General features: G+C 38.7%; 1 protein-coding gene across 3 annotated transcripts in view; it reads left to right on the forward strand.

Annotated features, from left to right (window-relative positions):
• Positions 1-16,383, forward strand: part of LOC133652374 (histone-lysine N-methyltransferase EHMT1-like) — an 89,705-nt gene that overhangs the window by 24,766 nt on the left and 48,556 nt on the right. For 2 of the 3 annotated variants that reach the window (XM_062051063.1, XM_062051065.1), the window contains exon 12: positions 8,420-8,542. The exons of the other annotated variant lie outside the window; for it this stretch is intronic. In XM_062051063.1, the coding sequence (XP_061907047.1) occupies positions 8,420-8,542 (123 nt within the window). The remainder of the gene's footprint in view (positions 1-8,419; positions 8,543-16,383) is intronic. 3 annotated transcript variants of the gene reach the window in all.

Raw genomic sequence — 16,383 nt, forward strand, 5'->3', positions numbered from 1 at the left:
CTGTTAGAGCCTAGGTTTTACAGGGTTTGTCTATGCGTCATAACCCTCAGTCACACGCTCTTTCTTTGTCGTTTCTTTCTCTGTCAATTCAAAACGTACTCACTGAACTCTGCGTTCCTTCCTCTTGTCCTCGGATTTCCGTCAGTCTTTTCAATTCCAGCCCAAAATGAAGAAAAAGCAGCTCCTCAATCAGGAGTTGGTGGTCATTTCTCTGGTTTCACTCACTCTAGCTGGAATCGTCAGACGTTTTGGATCCGGCTCGAAGGACCAATTAGATGTCAGGTTTAAACACTGATGACATCTATTAAACAAGACAAAAGGCAAGGAATCAAACAGAGACAGAATTAAATTTGGACTCAATATTGAGGAGAGACATGGCCACTGTACTCTCTGTACAGGCTTGCACCACGCTCTGACGAAGAAGCTTTTCATCTCCTCTTTTATTTAGATGTTCAATGTTTACGCAACGACACCCGTCTCAACAGGAATAGGGAGTATGTAAACAGTCATTGTTTTCGGTCACATTGAAGGCAAAAGAAGAAGATCCCTCGGGCTTGGGGTTGTCCTGGATTCAGCTTGAGCAGGTTTTCGAGGACAATGGATGACCCCTCCCGTCTCATTCCACCATACACAGCGGAATCTTCCAAGTGTTTGGATTGGTGCAACAAAGACAGCTTCTTGTCTGTTCACTGGAAACTCAGAACGGAAAGTTTTTTGATAATTTAAATACAATTTTTCTGACAATGTCTTTTCATAGTCTTGCTCCAAAGAACATCTCCCACCTTGCTACTAGGAACTAAAAATAGTTATTGTAGAACTACATCTAGCCTGGTAGGTTTTAGGGGAAACACAGGGAGGACTTTATTTATCTAGGTAAATGGGAACGTTCATGTAAAGGTTTCTGCGGTGAAACAAGGCTTATAGTCTCTCCAATGTGTCCTGGGTCTTGCCCGAGGCCTCCTACTGATAGGAACACCTCCCCAGGGAGGTGTCCAAGGGGCATCCTGACCAGATGGACTAGCCACCTCACCTGACTCCTTTCCTGTTCCTCTCGACAGAGCTTATACAACTTAGGGGGAGCCCTGCCACCTACGGCTGCTTGTACCCGCAAACTTTGAGATCCCTGCTTTTGTCTTATTTACTTGTATTTGTCCTTTTACATATTTCACCAGGAGTCGGAATTTTCAGTAATGGGAGGCTTTAACATAGTGGCGGCTGCTGGTCTTTCAAGTAGGAGAAGCTTATTTTCAACTACTCTCTAAACATGAATACAGTCTCCAATAACATACACAAGATATATAGATGCTAGATTAGGGGTGTCCAAACTTTTTGACCTGAGGCCGCATTGAGCTAAAAGAATTTGGCTGCGGCCCGAATACATTCTTTTTCTGGCGCCATGAGTAGGGAAGGTTGTCTGGATTGGGTCATACAGGTAAATGATGTGCTGCTATGCCATCAATGTACAAAATTATGGTCATTGATTCACTCACGTCCTTCTTCTTTTTTCTTTTTTTTTTTGAGAATTTATTAATCAACTAAACAAAACAATACTCAACAATACCATAATAATGCAATCCAATTCCAAAACCAAACCCGACCCAGCAACATTCAGAATAGCAATAAACAGAGCATTTGAGAGGACACGCAAACATGACACAGAACAATCTAAAAGTAGTGAAACAAAAATGAATATGATCAAAAACAGTCTCAATATTAGTAACAATTTCAACATAGCAGTGATTAAAAATCCATCATTGACATTATCATTACAGACTTTAATTAAAAAAAATACAAAAAAAAGAACAATAGTGTCACAGTGGCTTACACTAGCATCTCATAAACTTGACAACACACTGTGTCCAATATTTTCCACAATGATATAATAAGTCATATTTTTGGTTCATTTAATAGTCAATACAAATTTAAATAATGGATCCCATATTCCAATATATGATTCATTATTATCTAAACTAAATGCATTTTTTCTACTGATATCATCTCCATAGCTTGTGTATGTATACCAGTCAGAATGTGTTGGACTATCAACATCTGTCCATTTTTTTTAATATTACCCTTTTTGTTATTATGCATATTAAAATAAATGCATTTTTACTCTTTGATGACATGTTACTAAATTGATGGAGATCCCCAAGAATACAAGTTTGCAGTGTCAATGGGATGTTTATATTAAGGAATGCGATTTCTTCTTTTGTTGTTTTCAACCATAACTCTTTTATTCTCTGACATTCCCACAATAAATGAACAAGAGTTGCCTCGGTTTCCCGACACTTCATACATAACTTGCTATCTACTACACCAATTTTAAACAGCTGAGAATATGTAAAGTACAATCTATTCAAGATCTTAAATTGAGTCAGCTTATCTTTAATGCTTCTAAAGGGCGTATTGGCATTTTTCCAAATATCATTCCATGATATGTCTTTCATCTAAAATGTTTAAGTCCATCATCCATTTCCGAACACATGCATCATTTGCGGAGGAGACCCTGCCCCAAGTGGAGGAGTTCAAGTACCTCAGAGTCTTGTTCACGAGTGAGGGAAGAGTGGATCGTGAGATCGACAGGCGGATCGGTGCGGCGTCTTCAGTAATGCGAATGCTGTATCGATTCCTTGTGGTGAAGAAGGAGCTGAGCCGGAAGGCAAAGCTCTCAATTTACCGGTCGATCTACGTTCCCATCCTCACCTATGGTCATGAGCTTTGGGTTATGACCGAAAGGACAAGATCACGGGTACAAGCGGCCGAAATGAGTTTCCTCCCTTAGAGATAGGGTGAGAAGCTCTGCCATCCGGGGGGAGCTTAAAGTAAAGCCGCTGCTCCTCCACATCAAGAGGAGCCAGATGAGGTGGTTCGGGCATCTGGTCAGGATGCCAACCGAATGCCTCCCTAGGGAGGTGTTTAGGGCACGTCCGACCGGTAGGAGGCCACGGGGAAGACCCAAGACACGTTGGGAAGACTATGTCTTCCGGCTGGCCTGGGAACGCCTCGGGATCCCCCGGGAAGAGCTGGACGAAGTGGCTGGGGAGAGGGAAGTCTGGGCTTCCCTGCTTAGGCTGCTGCCCCCGCGACCCGACCTCAGATAAGCGGAAGAAGATGGATGGATGGATGGATGCATCATTTGCATTTCTAGTGTGGTGTTCATTTATTATTCCATAAAATAGTTTAATTAATTTCTTAATTGTATCTTGATTAAAAAGTGCATCTTCCAGTTCATGGCTATTTAAAGACATACTTTCAGAGGATATGCATTTATTTACAGCGTGTTTTAAAGAGATAAAATTTAAAAAATGATTTCTGGGTACATTATATTGATCAACTAAATCATTGAACGGTTTAAAAGAGTTTTTATTAATAATATGATGAGGTTTAGTAATACCTCTGTCTTTCCATGCTGTTCATTTAACCACATTTTTTATTAATTATGATATTAGGATTGTACCAAAGCAGTTGATTTGGTACAATGTAAATGTTATTGGGTTGATTCCTAGTATTTTTTGACACAGTTTTAGAATGTGGCTTCTATGGGGCTCTGCCTCAATTCGTTAGGTATTTTTTTAATATAATATAAACTCCCCACATCAATGTCCAAATTCATCAACATATTTTTTTCTATGTTGATCCAGTCCTTATCTGCAGAAGAATGTAATAAGTGGCTTGCTTGTTCACAACCGAAGGAGATATAATAATGTAAAAAGTTTGGTAATTGTAGCCCTCCTTTATCTTGTGTACAAGACAACCTTAAGTATGAACATCTGGCCTTCTTTCCACACCATATAAAATGTGATATCATTGTAAGTATTCTCTTAAACCAACTTTTATTAATTACGACAGGCATCATTTTCAGTATATAATTAACTGCTGGCAGTATACTCATGTGTACTATGTTCACCCGACCAGCTTTCCATTTTGGATTCTATCTTATTTTTTAAATGTTTAAGATTTAGATATCTGCTTGTATAAAGGTTTGGTGTAATATGTAGTCCTATATATATGATTTCTGCCTCTTTCTATTTAATTTTGGAGTTCTGAACTTGTGATTTCTTACAGTGTTTATTAAGTGGTAATATTTCACATTTGTCCCAATTTACTTTATACCCTGATAAACAGCCATATTCAGTGATGACATTATTGATATAGTGAAGAGAGGAGTTAACATGTGACAGGTAGAGAATTATGTCGTCACAATACATCGATAGCTTATTATACTGAGAGCCAATTTTTATACCATGAATATTATTTTCACTTCTTATTTTTGCAGCTAAGGGTTCAATAACCAAATTAAATAATAATCCAGATGCAGGACATCCCTGTTTTACTCCTCTTTTTAACGAAAAAGGTTCTGAAATATGATTATTGGTTTTGACTGAAGCCATGGGCCTTGTATAAAGCATCTTAATCCATTGTATAAAATTATCTCCAAATCCAAATTTACGTAATATGCAAAACATAAATGACCAGTTTATGCCCTTATCCCACAGCACATACTGCTGTGGGATAAGGGAGACTTCTCGCATAATAGATAACATTAAACAATTTCCTTGTATTGTCTGAAGATTGTCGACCTTCCAGAAGCCAGTTTGGTCAGTATGAATTAATTTTCCTTTTACATTTGATAATCGTGTGGCTAAGATTTTTGCCAAGATTTTATTGTCCATATTGGCTAGGGATAAAGGATGATAATTACTGCAAATCAATGGGTCTTTATCCTTTTTATGTATCAATGAGATATGAGAAAAATTGAAGGTTGGAGAAAACAATTGTTTATTAAATGAAGATTGGTACATTTGTAATAATAGAGGAGACAAATCTTCACTGAATATTTGATAAAATTCTGAATTGTAGCCATCAGGGCCAGGAGATTTATTTTTTGCAAATGAATTTATAGCTTTTTAAATTTCCATTAATTGTATAGGTTCCTCCAGCGATTTTTTGTCATGCTCTGATAAGGATGGGAGTTGTATTGCGTTTAAATATGACTGCATAGCTTCTATGCTACAATCTTTCTCAGGCTTATATAGATTTGTATAAAATGTTCTAAACGTTTCATTGATTTGCTTGGGATCAACAGAAATACTACCATCTGAAAGTTTAATATTAGATATATGATTTCTAGTCATCTGCTTCTTTAATCTTAACGCAAGGAGTTTTCCAGCTTGCTCACCGTATTCATGACACTTTAATTTTGCCCTATTAATTTTATATTCAACCTTCTGCTTTATTATATTATCATATTCCATTCTTTGTTTGCAAAGTTTGATCCATGTTTCCTGATTATATTGTTTGGACAATGTGTCCTGCAATTGTTTGATTCCACTCAATAATTCATTTTCTTTAGCACTTTGTTTTTTATTCTTAAAGCTTGCAATCCTAATAAGTTCTCCTCTTACACAACACTTAAGTGCTTCCCATATTGTGGCGATGTCAGAGACAGAATCCTGATTATTTTTAATAAAATCTGAAATAAAATCTTTAATTTGTAATTTATTTTCCTCACTTTCTAATAAAGAAATATTAATTTCCCATTGTTTGAATTGGAAAGCGACTGGAGGAAAGCTTACGTCGATTTGAATTGGACTATGATCAGAAATAATTATTGGGTGAATTTTAGCCTGCACGTTTTCTACAATTGCCTTAGGAACAAAGAACATATCAATTCTTGAAAATGACTGATGTCTGTTTGAATAAATAGTGAAACCCTTCTCATATGGATTTAAGGTTCTCCAAATATCTATTAGGTTAAGAGTTTGCATTAATTTCAGAAGAGAAAAAAAACGATTTCTTGGGTTTAACAATCTTACCAGTTTGATCAATATTTGGATTTATTGTTAAATTTAGATCTCCACCCATAATAATATCAGAATCAACATAATCAGCCAATTTCAGCTCCATGTCACCAAAGAAAGAAGGTTTATCATCATTGGGTGCATATAAGTTTACCAGTGTGGTATTGTTATGATCTATATGGCAATTAACAATCATATATCTACCCTCTGGATCTAAAAATATACTATTTATAATATAGTTAATCATTTTGTTAAACATTATAGCAACACCAGATCTTTTGGAGGACAGTCCAACACCAACTATCTCACCAACCCATCCTTTTTTCAAATATTTTAAATGTTCAGTTTTCAAAAGCGTTTCCTGTAGAAAAGCAATATCAGTAGAAAGATTGTTTAGATGCTTCAGAATTTTTCTTTGTTTCACCTGTTCATTTGCGCCTTTTACATTCCAAGATATAATTCTCAAACATTTTCTAGTCATTGCAATATCTTATGTTTTTGTTAACTGGTTTTCTTCCTTATGGGACAAAAATGATCAAACATAACATTTAGTAAATGTTTCCTCTCAATGCATATTTTAACTGGGTTACTTTTTCTTATAAATCCCCCTACCTCCCCCCTCCCATTGCCCTTAAGCACAAAATGTAATAATTTAAATTGCAAAACAAACATGCTTAAAGAAAGTAAAATACATTAGGGAGAGAAAAAAATGATAAGGGAAAAAAAATCATAAGAGAAGGAGAAAGCTAAAAAGTAAAACAGTAGAAGAGAGAGAATGAGATTACCAAAAAAACTAAGCAAATATCACCAATCATTCAAGTAGTGGTATACACTAGGACAAAGAAAAAACAGAACCAGGCCAGTAATACATCCCCCCAAAAAACTTTTGGACAGAAATGAAGAAAAATGTATCTGAAATAACTTCATCGAGGTTTCTGGCGGTGTTATACGTTTCCATGACTACCTGTGTATGCATGACGTCATCATCTCGCGCGATTGTTTTGGTGCGGTTGCAATGTGTTCTTTTCAGTCCGTTTGGATTATATCAACACCGCCACTCAACCAGTATGAAATTCTGGCATTTCTAAAAAGAGTACCTTTGATGTAGAGTTTGTCCACAATTAGACGGGTTCGTTTGTTCTTTTTAGCCTCATTCATTATTGGATACAACAGCCGTCTTCTCTTGAGTATCTCGGCTGGAAACTGATCACTAATGGAGAAGGTCGTTCCCTTGAGTTCTTTTCCACGCTCCATTACCATGTATTTACTCTTTGGGTCAACAAACTGTGCAACGATTGGGCGACATACCTTCTCTCCCCCAGAATGTCGTTTTTTCCCAATACGATGAACTCGTCCAAAGCCGATGTTCGTAGTTGTTGCGCCGTCCATCTTAAAATGGGATGTTAAAAAAGTTTGGAGCAACTCCTCTGTTTTGTGGTAAGTTTCCCACTTTTCCTCGGGAACTCCGTGAATGATGACATTGTTCCGCATACTCCTACATTGTAGATCCAAAATATCTTGCGTGATTTTTATATTTGTATTTTCGATGTCAGAAGTTTGATGTCTGAGGCTGTTCACTTCTGCTCGTAGCGTAGCATTTTCCTGCTTGAGCACGTCCTCAAGTGCACTTTGAAAGTCCATAGATTGTTTGCTCCTCCACATCCTCGGATAGTTTCTTCAATAAATTGAGGTTTTGTAATTTCTCATTGATTTTTGCAATGGAGCTTCTGATATCTTTTAAGTCCTTCGTAATATCATCAGACTCACTTGAGTGACTCAGCTGGCATCTCACACGCTTCTTTGTCGTCATGTTATAATAGCATGAATCAATATATGATTCCAAATCTGAAATAGATTCTTCAGCGTGGGATTAAACCATGTATTTATTTAGAAGCACATAGTTTCAGACGTTTAATCGGCTCATTTTGGGATGATTTGGCCTAGCTCTCGTCTCAGAGACTTCTGATTGCAGCCATCTTCAGCCGCGTCCTTCTTGACTGCACTTAAATGTAGAACATATGTATAATATATTTATATTATTCACATGTGAATAATGCTGTATAGTATTTGTCTATTGTGAGCGAACTGCGGTGCTGAATTTCCCCCAGGGATCAATAAAGTACTTTCTATTCTATTCTATTCTATTATCCAAAAGACGTCGTCAAATTTGTAGCAATCAGACTGTCCGATATGTGAAACAATTTGAAAACACATCCTGGGCCAGATTCCTTATCCAACTCAGGCCAAATTGAAGACACTGTTGAGCCGCACTTGGCACGCGGGAAGTAGTTTGGACCCCCATGTGCTAGATTTCACAAAGAAAACGTCACTTCCAGGATTGTAAAATTCTCCAAGCCCACTTGTCATTCACTTCCAGAGGCCTCTGGCGTCTATGGACCCACGGCTTCAACACTGTTCAATGCATTTGAAATATATAGGCCTGCTGGGTGCACAGAAGCAAAGTACCGTTAGACTCTTACTCGGCAATCAATAAAAGTACATCTCCATTCTCCACTAATAATTCCATGATGCACACTGATGTCACAAAAACAGTAATCACATAATCAGCCCATATATTTATTAATCGTTATGTTTCTGAAGTTTTGCCATGTGTTTAGGCTGGAGCCAACTTGGACATTTTTAATGAAGATCAGAGAACACCCCTGATGACTGCTTGCGAAAATAACTATTTGGACACGGTTAAGTACCTGATCAGGGCCGGTGCAGCCATTAACCACAAGGTGAGTTATCATACAAACACACACTCATTCAACTAAATTAAGAATAAACATTTCCTCAAGCAAAGCACATCATAATATGTGTTAAAATCATTCTGTAAGTCTACAACTGAAGATTTTCATAATAAAACCTGACTTGTTAGATTTTGCCCATCATTGACGATCAGTCGAATCTATGGCATTTTTTTTAAGAGAAAATGAACAGATGGAGATATGCAGTAGTGTATATATCCCTAGGGGTCAGTAATGTAGCATTTATGTGCTCTAGCACACATTCTCCTTCACCTATCCCATAACTACGGAGAGTCGTTGGGGCACCACAGACAATCTGTTGACCAGCTCTCTCCATCCCTTTTTGTCCTCGCCAGCTCTCATTGCCTCACTAAGTTTCAAGTGAGTCCATTCTCCGATGTTATCTTCCCATCTTTTCTTTTGTCTCCCTCATCTCCTGCCACCTTGTACGGTGTCTTGCAGGAGGGTCTTTGCGAGACTTGAGGATCTGGTGATGTGTCCGTACCAACTTAGTTACCGCTTTATGACATGGTGAGCAGGTCATCATGTGTGCCGATAGCTTGGCTAATCTTTTGCCGGACTTCTTCGTTTGTGACATGTTGGGTGTAAGAGATACCCATGAGTCTTCTGTGGCATATCATCTACATGCTTTGTTTTCTCTTCTGAACCTCTGCTGTAAGGGTCCAAGTTTCACAGGCGTACAGAAAGATTGAGATTACAAGTGAGCGCTGTAGTCTCACCTTTGATGCCATTTGGGCTTGAGTTTTGCCAGGGCAGCAGTTGTTTGAGAAATTCTAGGAAGGACTTCCCATTTGGATCCTTCATCGGACACGATGTGCTCTTGCACTTGACCGTGAATGTTTAAATGTAATTAAAAGTACTTATAGGAAAAGAGTCTTACATTAAAGTAAACAAAACAAAGATCTCATTTGCGTAATTTTCCACCTAAAACAAAAGCCAAACTACAGTTTGTGATGTCCTCCTTGTGCTGGATTGTGCTGCATTTTTTTTGTCTATTACAGTCTTTATGTTAATGTTTTATTGTTTTTATGTTATTAACGTGCACTTAACGTGTTAATATTCTTAACCAGGCCCCTAACTATTATAGTTTTTTAGGTTCTTAACTCTTTATTATTCAATAACCAGCCCCCCACCTCGTCAAAATCTCCCCACACTTGTCCCAATCGTTTGTGCTGCTTTGTGCTGCATTTTTTTTGCCTATTATAGTTTTAATGTTATGGGGCTGGTTATGAACAATAACACAATAACATAAAAAATATAAAACAGTAATAACAAAAACTATAAACAAAAAATTTTGTAAAACAAATGTTTGGAACAAGTTTGGGGAGATTTTGACAAGGTGGGTAGGGCTGGTTATGAATAATAGAACGTTAACATAGAATCTGTAATAGACTATACAATTTTGCAGCGCAAATCACGAACACATGACAAGTTTGGAGCAATTTTGACATGTTTTGGGGCCTGGTTATGAGTAATAACACGTTAACATACAAGTATAAAATGTTAATAACCTAAAAACTTTAATAGACAAAAAATGCAACACACAGGATTGGGACACGATTGGGGAAGTTTTGACTAGGTGGGGAGGCTGGTTATGAATCATAAAACAAAAAATATAAGAGACAAACAACTTTTGCAGCATAAACTTTTGGGACAAGTTTCGGAAGATTTTGCAAAGGTGGGGGGGACTGGTTATGAATTAAACATTAGTAACAGAAAATTGTAAGTTTATAAAATGTTAACATGAAAACTAATAGACAAAAAATGTTTGTTGCACAAAAGAATGGGACACGTTTGGGGAGATTTTGACATGGTTTGGGAGTTGGTTTTGAATAACATAAACACTATAATAGACAAAAAACGTATGACTTCTTCATTCATCCTTCCAAATCAACGTTTGTAAGTTTTACAACATAACTAAAATGGTCTACACTTACTAAACCGTCCCATGTGTGTTGTCTGTAGGAGTGTTTTAATGCATATTTGTACGTGATATCATAATGTAATCAAGCGCGCGTCATAAGCATTAGCTAATATTGTAATTGTAAGCTAGTTTGGGGCGGCATGGCGTAGTGGGTAGAGCGGCCGTGCCAGAAACCTGAGGGTTGCAGGTTCGCTCCCCGCCTCTTACCATCCAAATCGCTGCCGTTGTGTCCTTGGGCAGGACACTTCACCCTTGCCCCCGGTGCCGCTCACACCGGTGAATGAATGATGAATGAATGAGTTGTAAAAATGAATGATGGGTTCTCACTTCTCTGTGAAGCGCTTTGAGTGTCTAGAAAAGCGCTATATAAATCTAATCAATTATTATTACTATTATTAATATGCTAGCATGTTTACAAGTGTCTGTGTTAGTATTATTAACTTACAATAGCATTATTTTTGTATTGTTTCAATTTCACAAATTTCTCAGCAAATTCACCAAGACGTCACTGTGGAGTTGTCTTTTTAGCTGATTGGAGAGCTAGCTTCCAGAGGTAGTGTGTCCATGATGATAACTTCTGTTTTGTTTGATCAGCCATTTTACTGCCGTGTAACAGGCATCGTTTGGAAACAATTAAGATATGTAATTAACATTTACAGAATCTTACTGTGTTAATAACCCATTTCGCAAAGTATACATCTGCGGCTTATAGTCCGGTGCGGCTAATATATGGATTGGAAACTGTTTTTTTTACTTAAAATTTAGTGGGTGCAGCTTATATAGTCTGAAAAATACACTAATAAAACGTTAACATAGAAACTATAATAGTTAGAAATGTTTTTGCATCACAAACAAATGGGACAACTTTGGGTAGATTTTGACCAGATTGAGTGGGTTGGTTATGAATAATATCACATTAATTACACGTTCATAACATAGTTTGGGGAGATTTTGATAAGGTTGGAGGTGCTGGTTATAAATAATAAAGCATTTTTGACATAAAAACTAATAGACAAAAAACATTTGGTAGCACGAACAAATGGGACAAGTTTGGGGGGATTTTGACAAAATTGGAGGCTGGATGACATCACTAGTCAGAAAATGTATTTTAGAATAACTTATAAACCGTAACAGCACAAATGGAATTTTGTAGCATCATTTTAAAATTTGCAATTATAAGCGGTACAAACGTCAGACAGGTCATCAAACTTGACCATCCATCCATCCATTTTCAACCGCTTGTCCCGTTCGGTTCCCCGTGACTGCGTGGGTTACCTCCGGGTACTCCGGCTTCGTCCCACCTCCAAAAGACATGCACCTGGGGATAGGTTGATTGGCAACACTAAATTGGCCCTAGTGTGTGAATGTGAGTGTGAATGTTGTCTGTCTAAATACAGAAATTAAAAGTCTAGGAACTAAAAATTGTTTCTGTCGAACTAAATCTACCCTGGTAGTTTTTAGAGGAAACACTGGGAGGGACTTTGTTTTCCCGAATAAATGGGAAAGTTCCTGTAAAGGTTTCCGCCATGAAAATAGGCCTATAGTTTGTCCGTTGTGTCCTGGGTCTTGCTCGAGGCCTCCTCCTGGTAGGAAAACCTCCCCAGTACAGTGTCCAAGAGGCATCCTGACCAGATGGCCGAGGCAAAAAAGTTTCCTGCGGAAGGATCATTACCTTTTTCAAGAGGAGAGCTACACTTCCGGGCAAGGCGTTGCGTCCCAGTGCCCGTGCCGAGTCCAATTTCCGTGGAGTTTTACTGGGGTTGACATAAAGCTAGGCAATATGGCAAAAAAAATGAGCACGATTAATTCTTTCATATCATCCATATCATCCAATCTCGATTAATAACACTTTTTTTAAATTAAAGGCGGATTATCCGTGCAGAATTATAGCAAGTATCGTTACATCCTTACTGTTCACTACTGCAGTATCTGGTAACAGATATTTCTGCCATGTTTGATCAAGGTAATATATGATAACAGCTGACAAGTCTCATTTTGTTCATATCTATAATGGTGTGTACTAGAGGTGCAAACTTACAGGAATCCCACGCTACGGTCCGTACCTGGTTTTAGGGCAGCGGTTTTGCTGCTTTTTAAAACATTTTGTGGGTGTAAAGAGAACAACTTTACTTCCTCTCAAAGTTATTTTGTTTTTTTGCTTGTTATCACAAACATTCTGGAGTAAAAGTATCAATAGCTGCGTTTCCATTGCAATTTTTCGCAAAATATAAGCGATATTTCAAAAATTTCGATAAAGTACATTCGCGACTTGTAGGTGTTTCCATTAAAGGGTGTTTTACGTCATGAGCCATACTTTTCGTAAAATCTCATCCCGCTAGACTCCACTTTCAGGAAGATATTGCAGGCTCTGCTCCGTGACGTCAGTAGAAGACAAAGACAGCGGGTGATCGCTTAAAGGCAACGTCCTTACGGCCCCCTTGAGACTTGTCCGGGCATGTGGGTCTCTCCGAGCCTGCGGGGAAGGCACCCCCATGAGACGGCCTAGTGCAGCGGTGCCGCTTCGCTCGACCCCGGCGGACCAATCGGAAGCGAGACCCAAGACAACCCGTCTGCCCTGATTGGCCTGCATGGGTGCCCCGTCGGTTCCGAGTTTAGGTTCCCCCTAAATGCGTGTTTCCATCATGCTTTTGCGAAAAACTTAAATATCAAAACGTCTCAAAAACCACATCATGAGTGCAAAAATGTTTTTGCAATCTTTGAGAGGTTTTTTGAATAATGGGTTACCAGTTTTTTATTGCGATATTTAGGTCTTGCACTTTTCTAAGGGTAATGGAAACGCAGCTAGTGGTGTACTGAATACTATAAGACTTTTATTCCAAGTTAACATTTACTAAACAGCACGGCAAAACAGGGGTTAGTGCGTGTGCATCACATTACGAAGGTTCTGGGTCCGATCCCCGGATTAATTAAATTCGCTGACAGTTCATTGCTCCTGCCAAATGAATTGCACTGAGTGGAGCGGATCACCACTCCAAGATGGCGGCCCCGCGTCTCGTCTGCGCCAGTAGGCAGTAGCGCTCAATGCTGCGTACCCTTATAAGATGTCTATGGTGATAACGTTAGCAGTGAGTTTACAGCCTCACTGACTTAACTACACAGCAAATAAAAGTCATGTTACTTAGCCAATAAACGTTTTGTTACATTCAAAACTTACCCTTCTTTGTGCAACTTCAAATGTCGAACGAAGTTGGAAGTTGTTGCGTCTCCGTCTGTAATATTCGAACTGCGTGATTTGCATACGGCAATTCGTTTTTTGTTGACCAAGTCGTAGTTTTTATACCCGAACGAAACCAACTTTGGCATAATTGTTTCTCCCTGCCGCGTTGTTTGACAACTCATGTTCGGTGGTTGTCCTGCAATTTGATTGGATGAGAGCTGTGGGATGAAAACAACGTAGATCTAATTTGATTGGCTATTGTACTGACAGCACACCAGCTGACAAGCAGCACACACGCTTATAGACACAGACGTAGAAAATGAAAGATACGGAGCGCTCCCAAATAACTTTTTAAGCTTTGGGTTTTGGGGAAAGTAGCAAGTCATGTCAAGTCAAAAGCCTCAAGTCCAAGTGAAGTCACAAGTCATTGATGTTAAAGTCTAAGTCGAGTTGCAAGTCTCTTTACATTTTGTCAAGTCGAGTCTAAAGTCATCAAATTCATGACTCGAGTCTGACTCGAGTCCAAGTCATGTGACTCGAGTCCACACCTCTGGTTAACGCTATATAAGGGAGTTGAATCTTTGCAGACACATGAACAAAAAGTCTAAATGGAAAATATTTAGATATAAAAATGCCTTTTTCTGGTTAAATTAGTAAGTGTGTTTATTTTACCATCCATCCATTTTCTACCGCTTGTCTCTCTCGGGGTCGCGAGGGTGCTGGAGCCTATCCCAGCTGCATTCGGTCATAACCAAAACAGTTCAGTCACAAAGACATGTGAGTGCCTGCCATTCAGTGCAGGATTACTGCGCACAACAACGTGAACTCAAGCAGTCAGTGAGACTGAGGTTGGTCACTGAAGTTGCTGCTTCTATGCTTTCAACTTATATGCTTATGTTAGTCATACATCTTTATTTTGATCTTCTGGGCTGCACTTCCAGCTTTGTGAGGGGGAAGGGCACAACACTGTTTGAACATGAATCACGTCGTGACGAGCCTGACTTTCGTGACGGTGGAACGGGATGTCGCGCACATACACGGATACAAACACACACACATTCACAGACCCACAGGATCACGGTCAATAAAGGCGGATTGTTTTTCGTGCAGGATTATACCAAGCGTTGTTGCCTCCTTACTGTTTACTACTGCGGTAGCCTCTGACATACTTTTCCACCAGTGCACATACATGGACGCAAACACACGCAAAGGTACAAAAACACACACATTCACAGACACACACAGGATCACGGTCAATCAACGCGGATTGTTCCGTGCAGGATTATACCAAGCGTTGTTGCTTCCCTACTGTTTTCTACTGCTGTAACTTCTAACAGACTTTTCTGCCATGGTCAATAAGCTAACAGCTGATCACCGTGATCAAACTCAAAATAATCACGATCGATATGGTAATTTTATTTTATTGGTTTAGTGGTTGGGGACCACTGCTGTAAACGAACGGGGACATTCAGTGACAGACAGTTGCAATAGCCAATCAGATCACGCATTGTTGTCAGTAAGGCCTTTTAGATGGCCTAAGGCAGATATATAGTGATGTTATGAGCCAGGTAACATAAGAACTTCATTACCCAGTAATGGAGTTCTGTAGTAAAGAGTATGCGCAGTAGCCCCGTTAGGTTGTTTAATGTAGACATGCCGGCATCAGGATGTTTTGGATGAGCACGCTATGGAGTAAACTTTAAGAACTCAGCCAACACGCCTCGTCTACATCTTTTATGATTAGACAAGACAACACTTGGATATTTAAAGAGAAACTACATCTTGTGAGACCATTTCAGCCAACCACGGAAACTAGCTCAGCTGTCGATGAAATATGAGTTCAGATATTTTATTTCTTTATTTTTTGACTTTTAAAATGTTTTTGCAATTTCAGTTTTGACAGTACCACATATGTTTTAATTGCTGATGCGGGTTTATTGATTTTTAAATGCACCAGAAAATAACCCATTTTGTACAATGCCAAGTAGTGCGTAAATGTGTTTCTGTATAGTATTTCTCCAGCAATGGTCATGTGGTGACATCAATGATGGTATTTTGAGAGGTGATCATTGAAGTCGGACATCACTGAAGGCCTAGGCGAGAAACGCACGGCCCGCCACTGATTAGAAGACAGTTCAAACAATTAGTATGATCTATTTTGAAGTAGCTTAGTTGCACCCACCTCTGCAACTGAAAGAATGTACATTTTTTTAATATTTTGAGACTATTTATTGGCTTGACTCTACCTAAAATTTAAACAGGCATATACAATTTAAGATATGCATAATGATTTTCATGTTAGGTTGGATAAGTAGTTGGACCCCAAATGCAGAGGCAGGAGCAGATGTTGTTGTAAAAACAGTCTTTACTAGTTAATTGAACATGAAAAAACAAGGCGGTGGTGAAAATGTAGCTGCTAAACATGAACCGTGGGGAAAAAAAGGGCACTTATTAAGACAAGCAAAATTAGACAAATGGTAATTGGGATTACAAGGACACAGTGACGAGTAAACAGGTGGAATAATTTGCGTTGGGATAGTGATGACTCAAAGTATAAAACATACATCATGTGTAAGTAACAGAAGTTAGATGGCAAGTACACGTGAGCACATGGTAGTGTTTGTGTGTCGAGCACAAGGTGAAGCAATAACCCCATATACTCCTACTCAACTATGTTTCTATGACAAATTAGTCTGATTTCTCAAATCG

Source organism: Entelurus aequoreus, linkage group LG06, assembly GCF_033978785.1.
Source record: "Entelurus aequoreus isolate RoL-2023_Sb linkage group LG06, RoL_Eaeq_v1.1, whole genome shotgun sequence".
NCBI lineage: Eukaryota > Metazoa > Chordata > Actinopteri > Syngnathiformes > Syngnathidae > Entelurus > Entelurus aequoreus.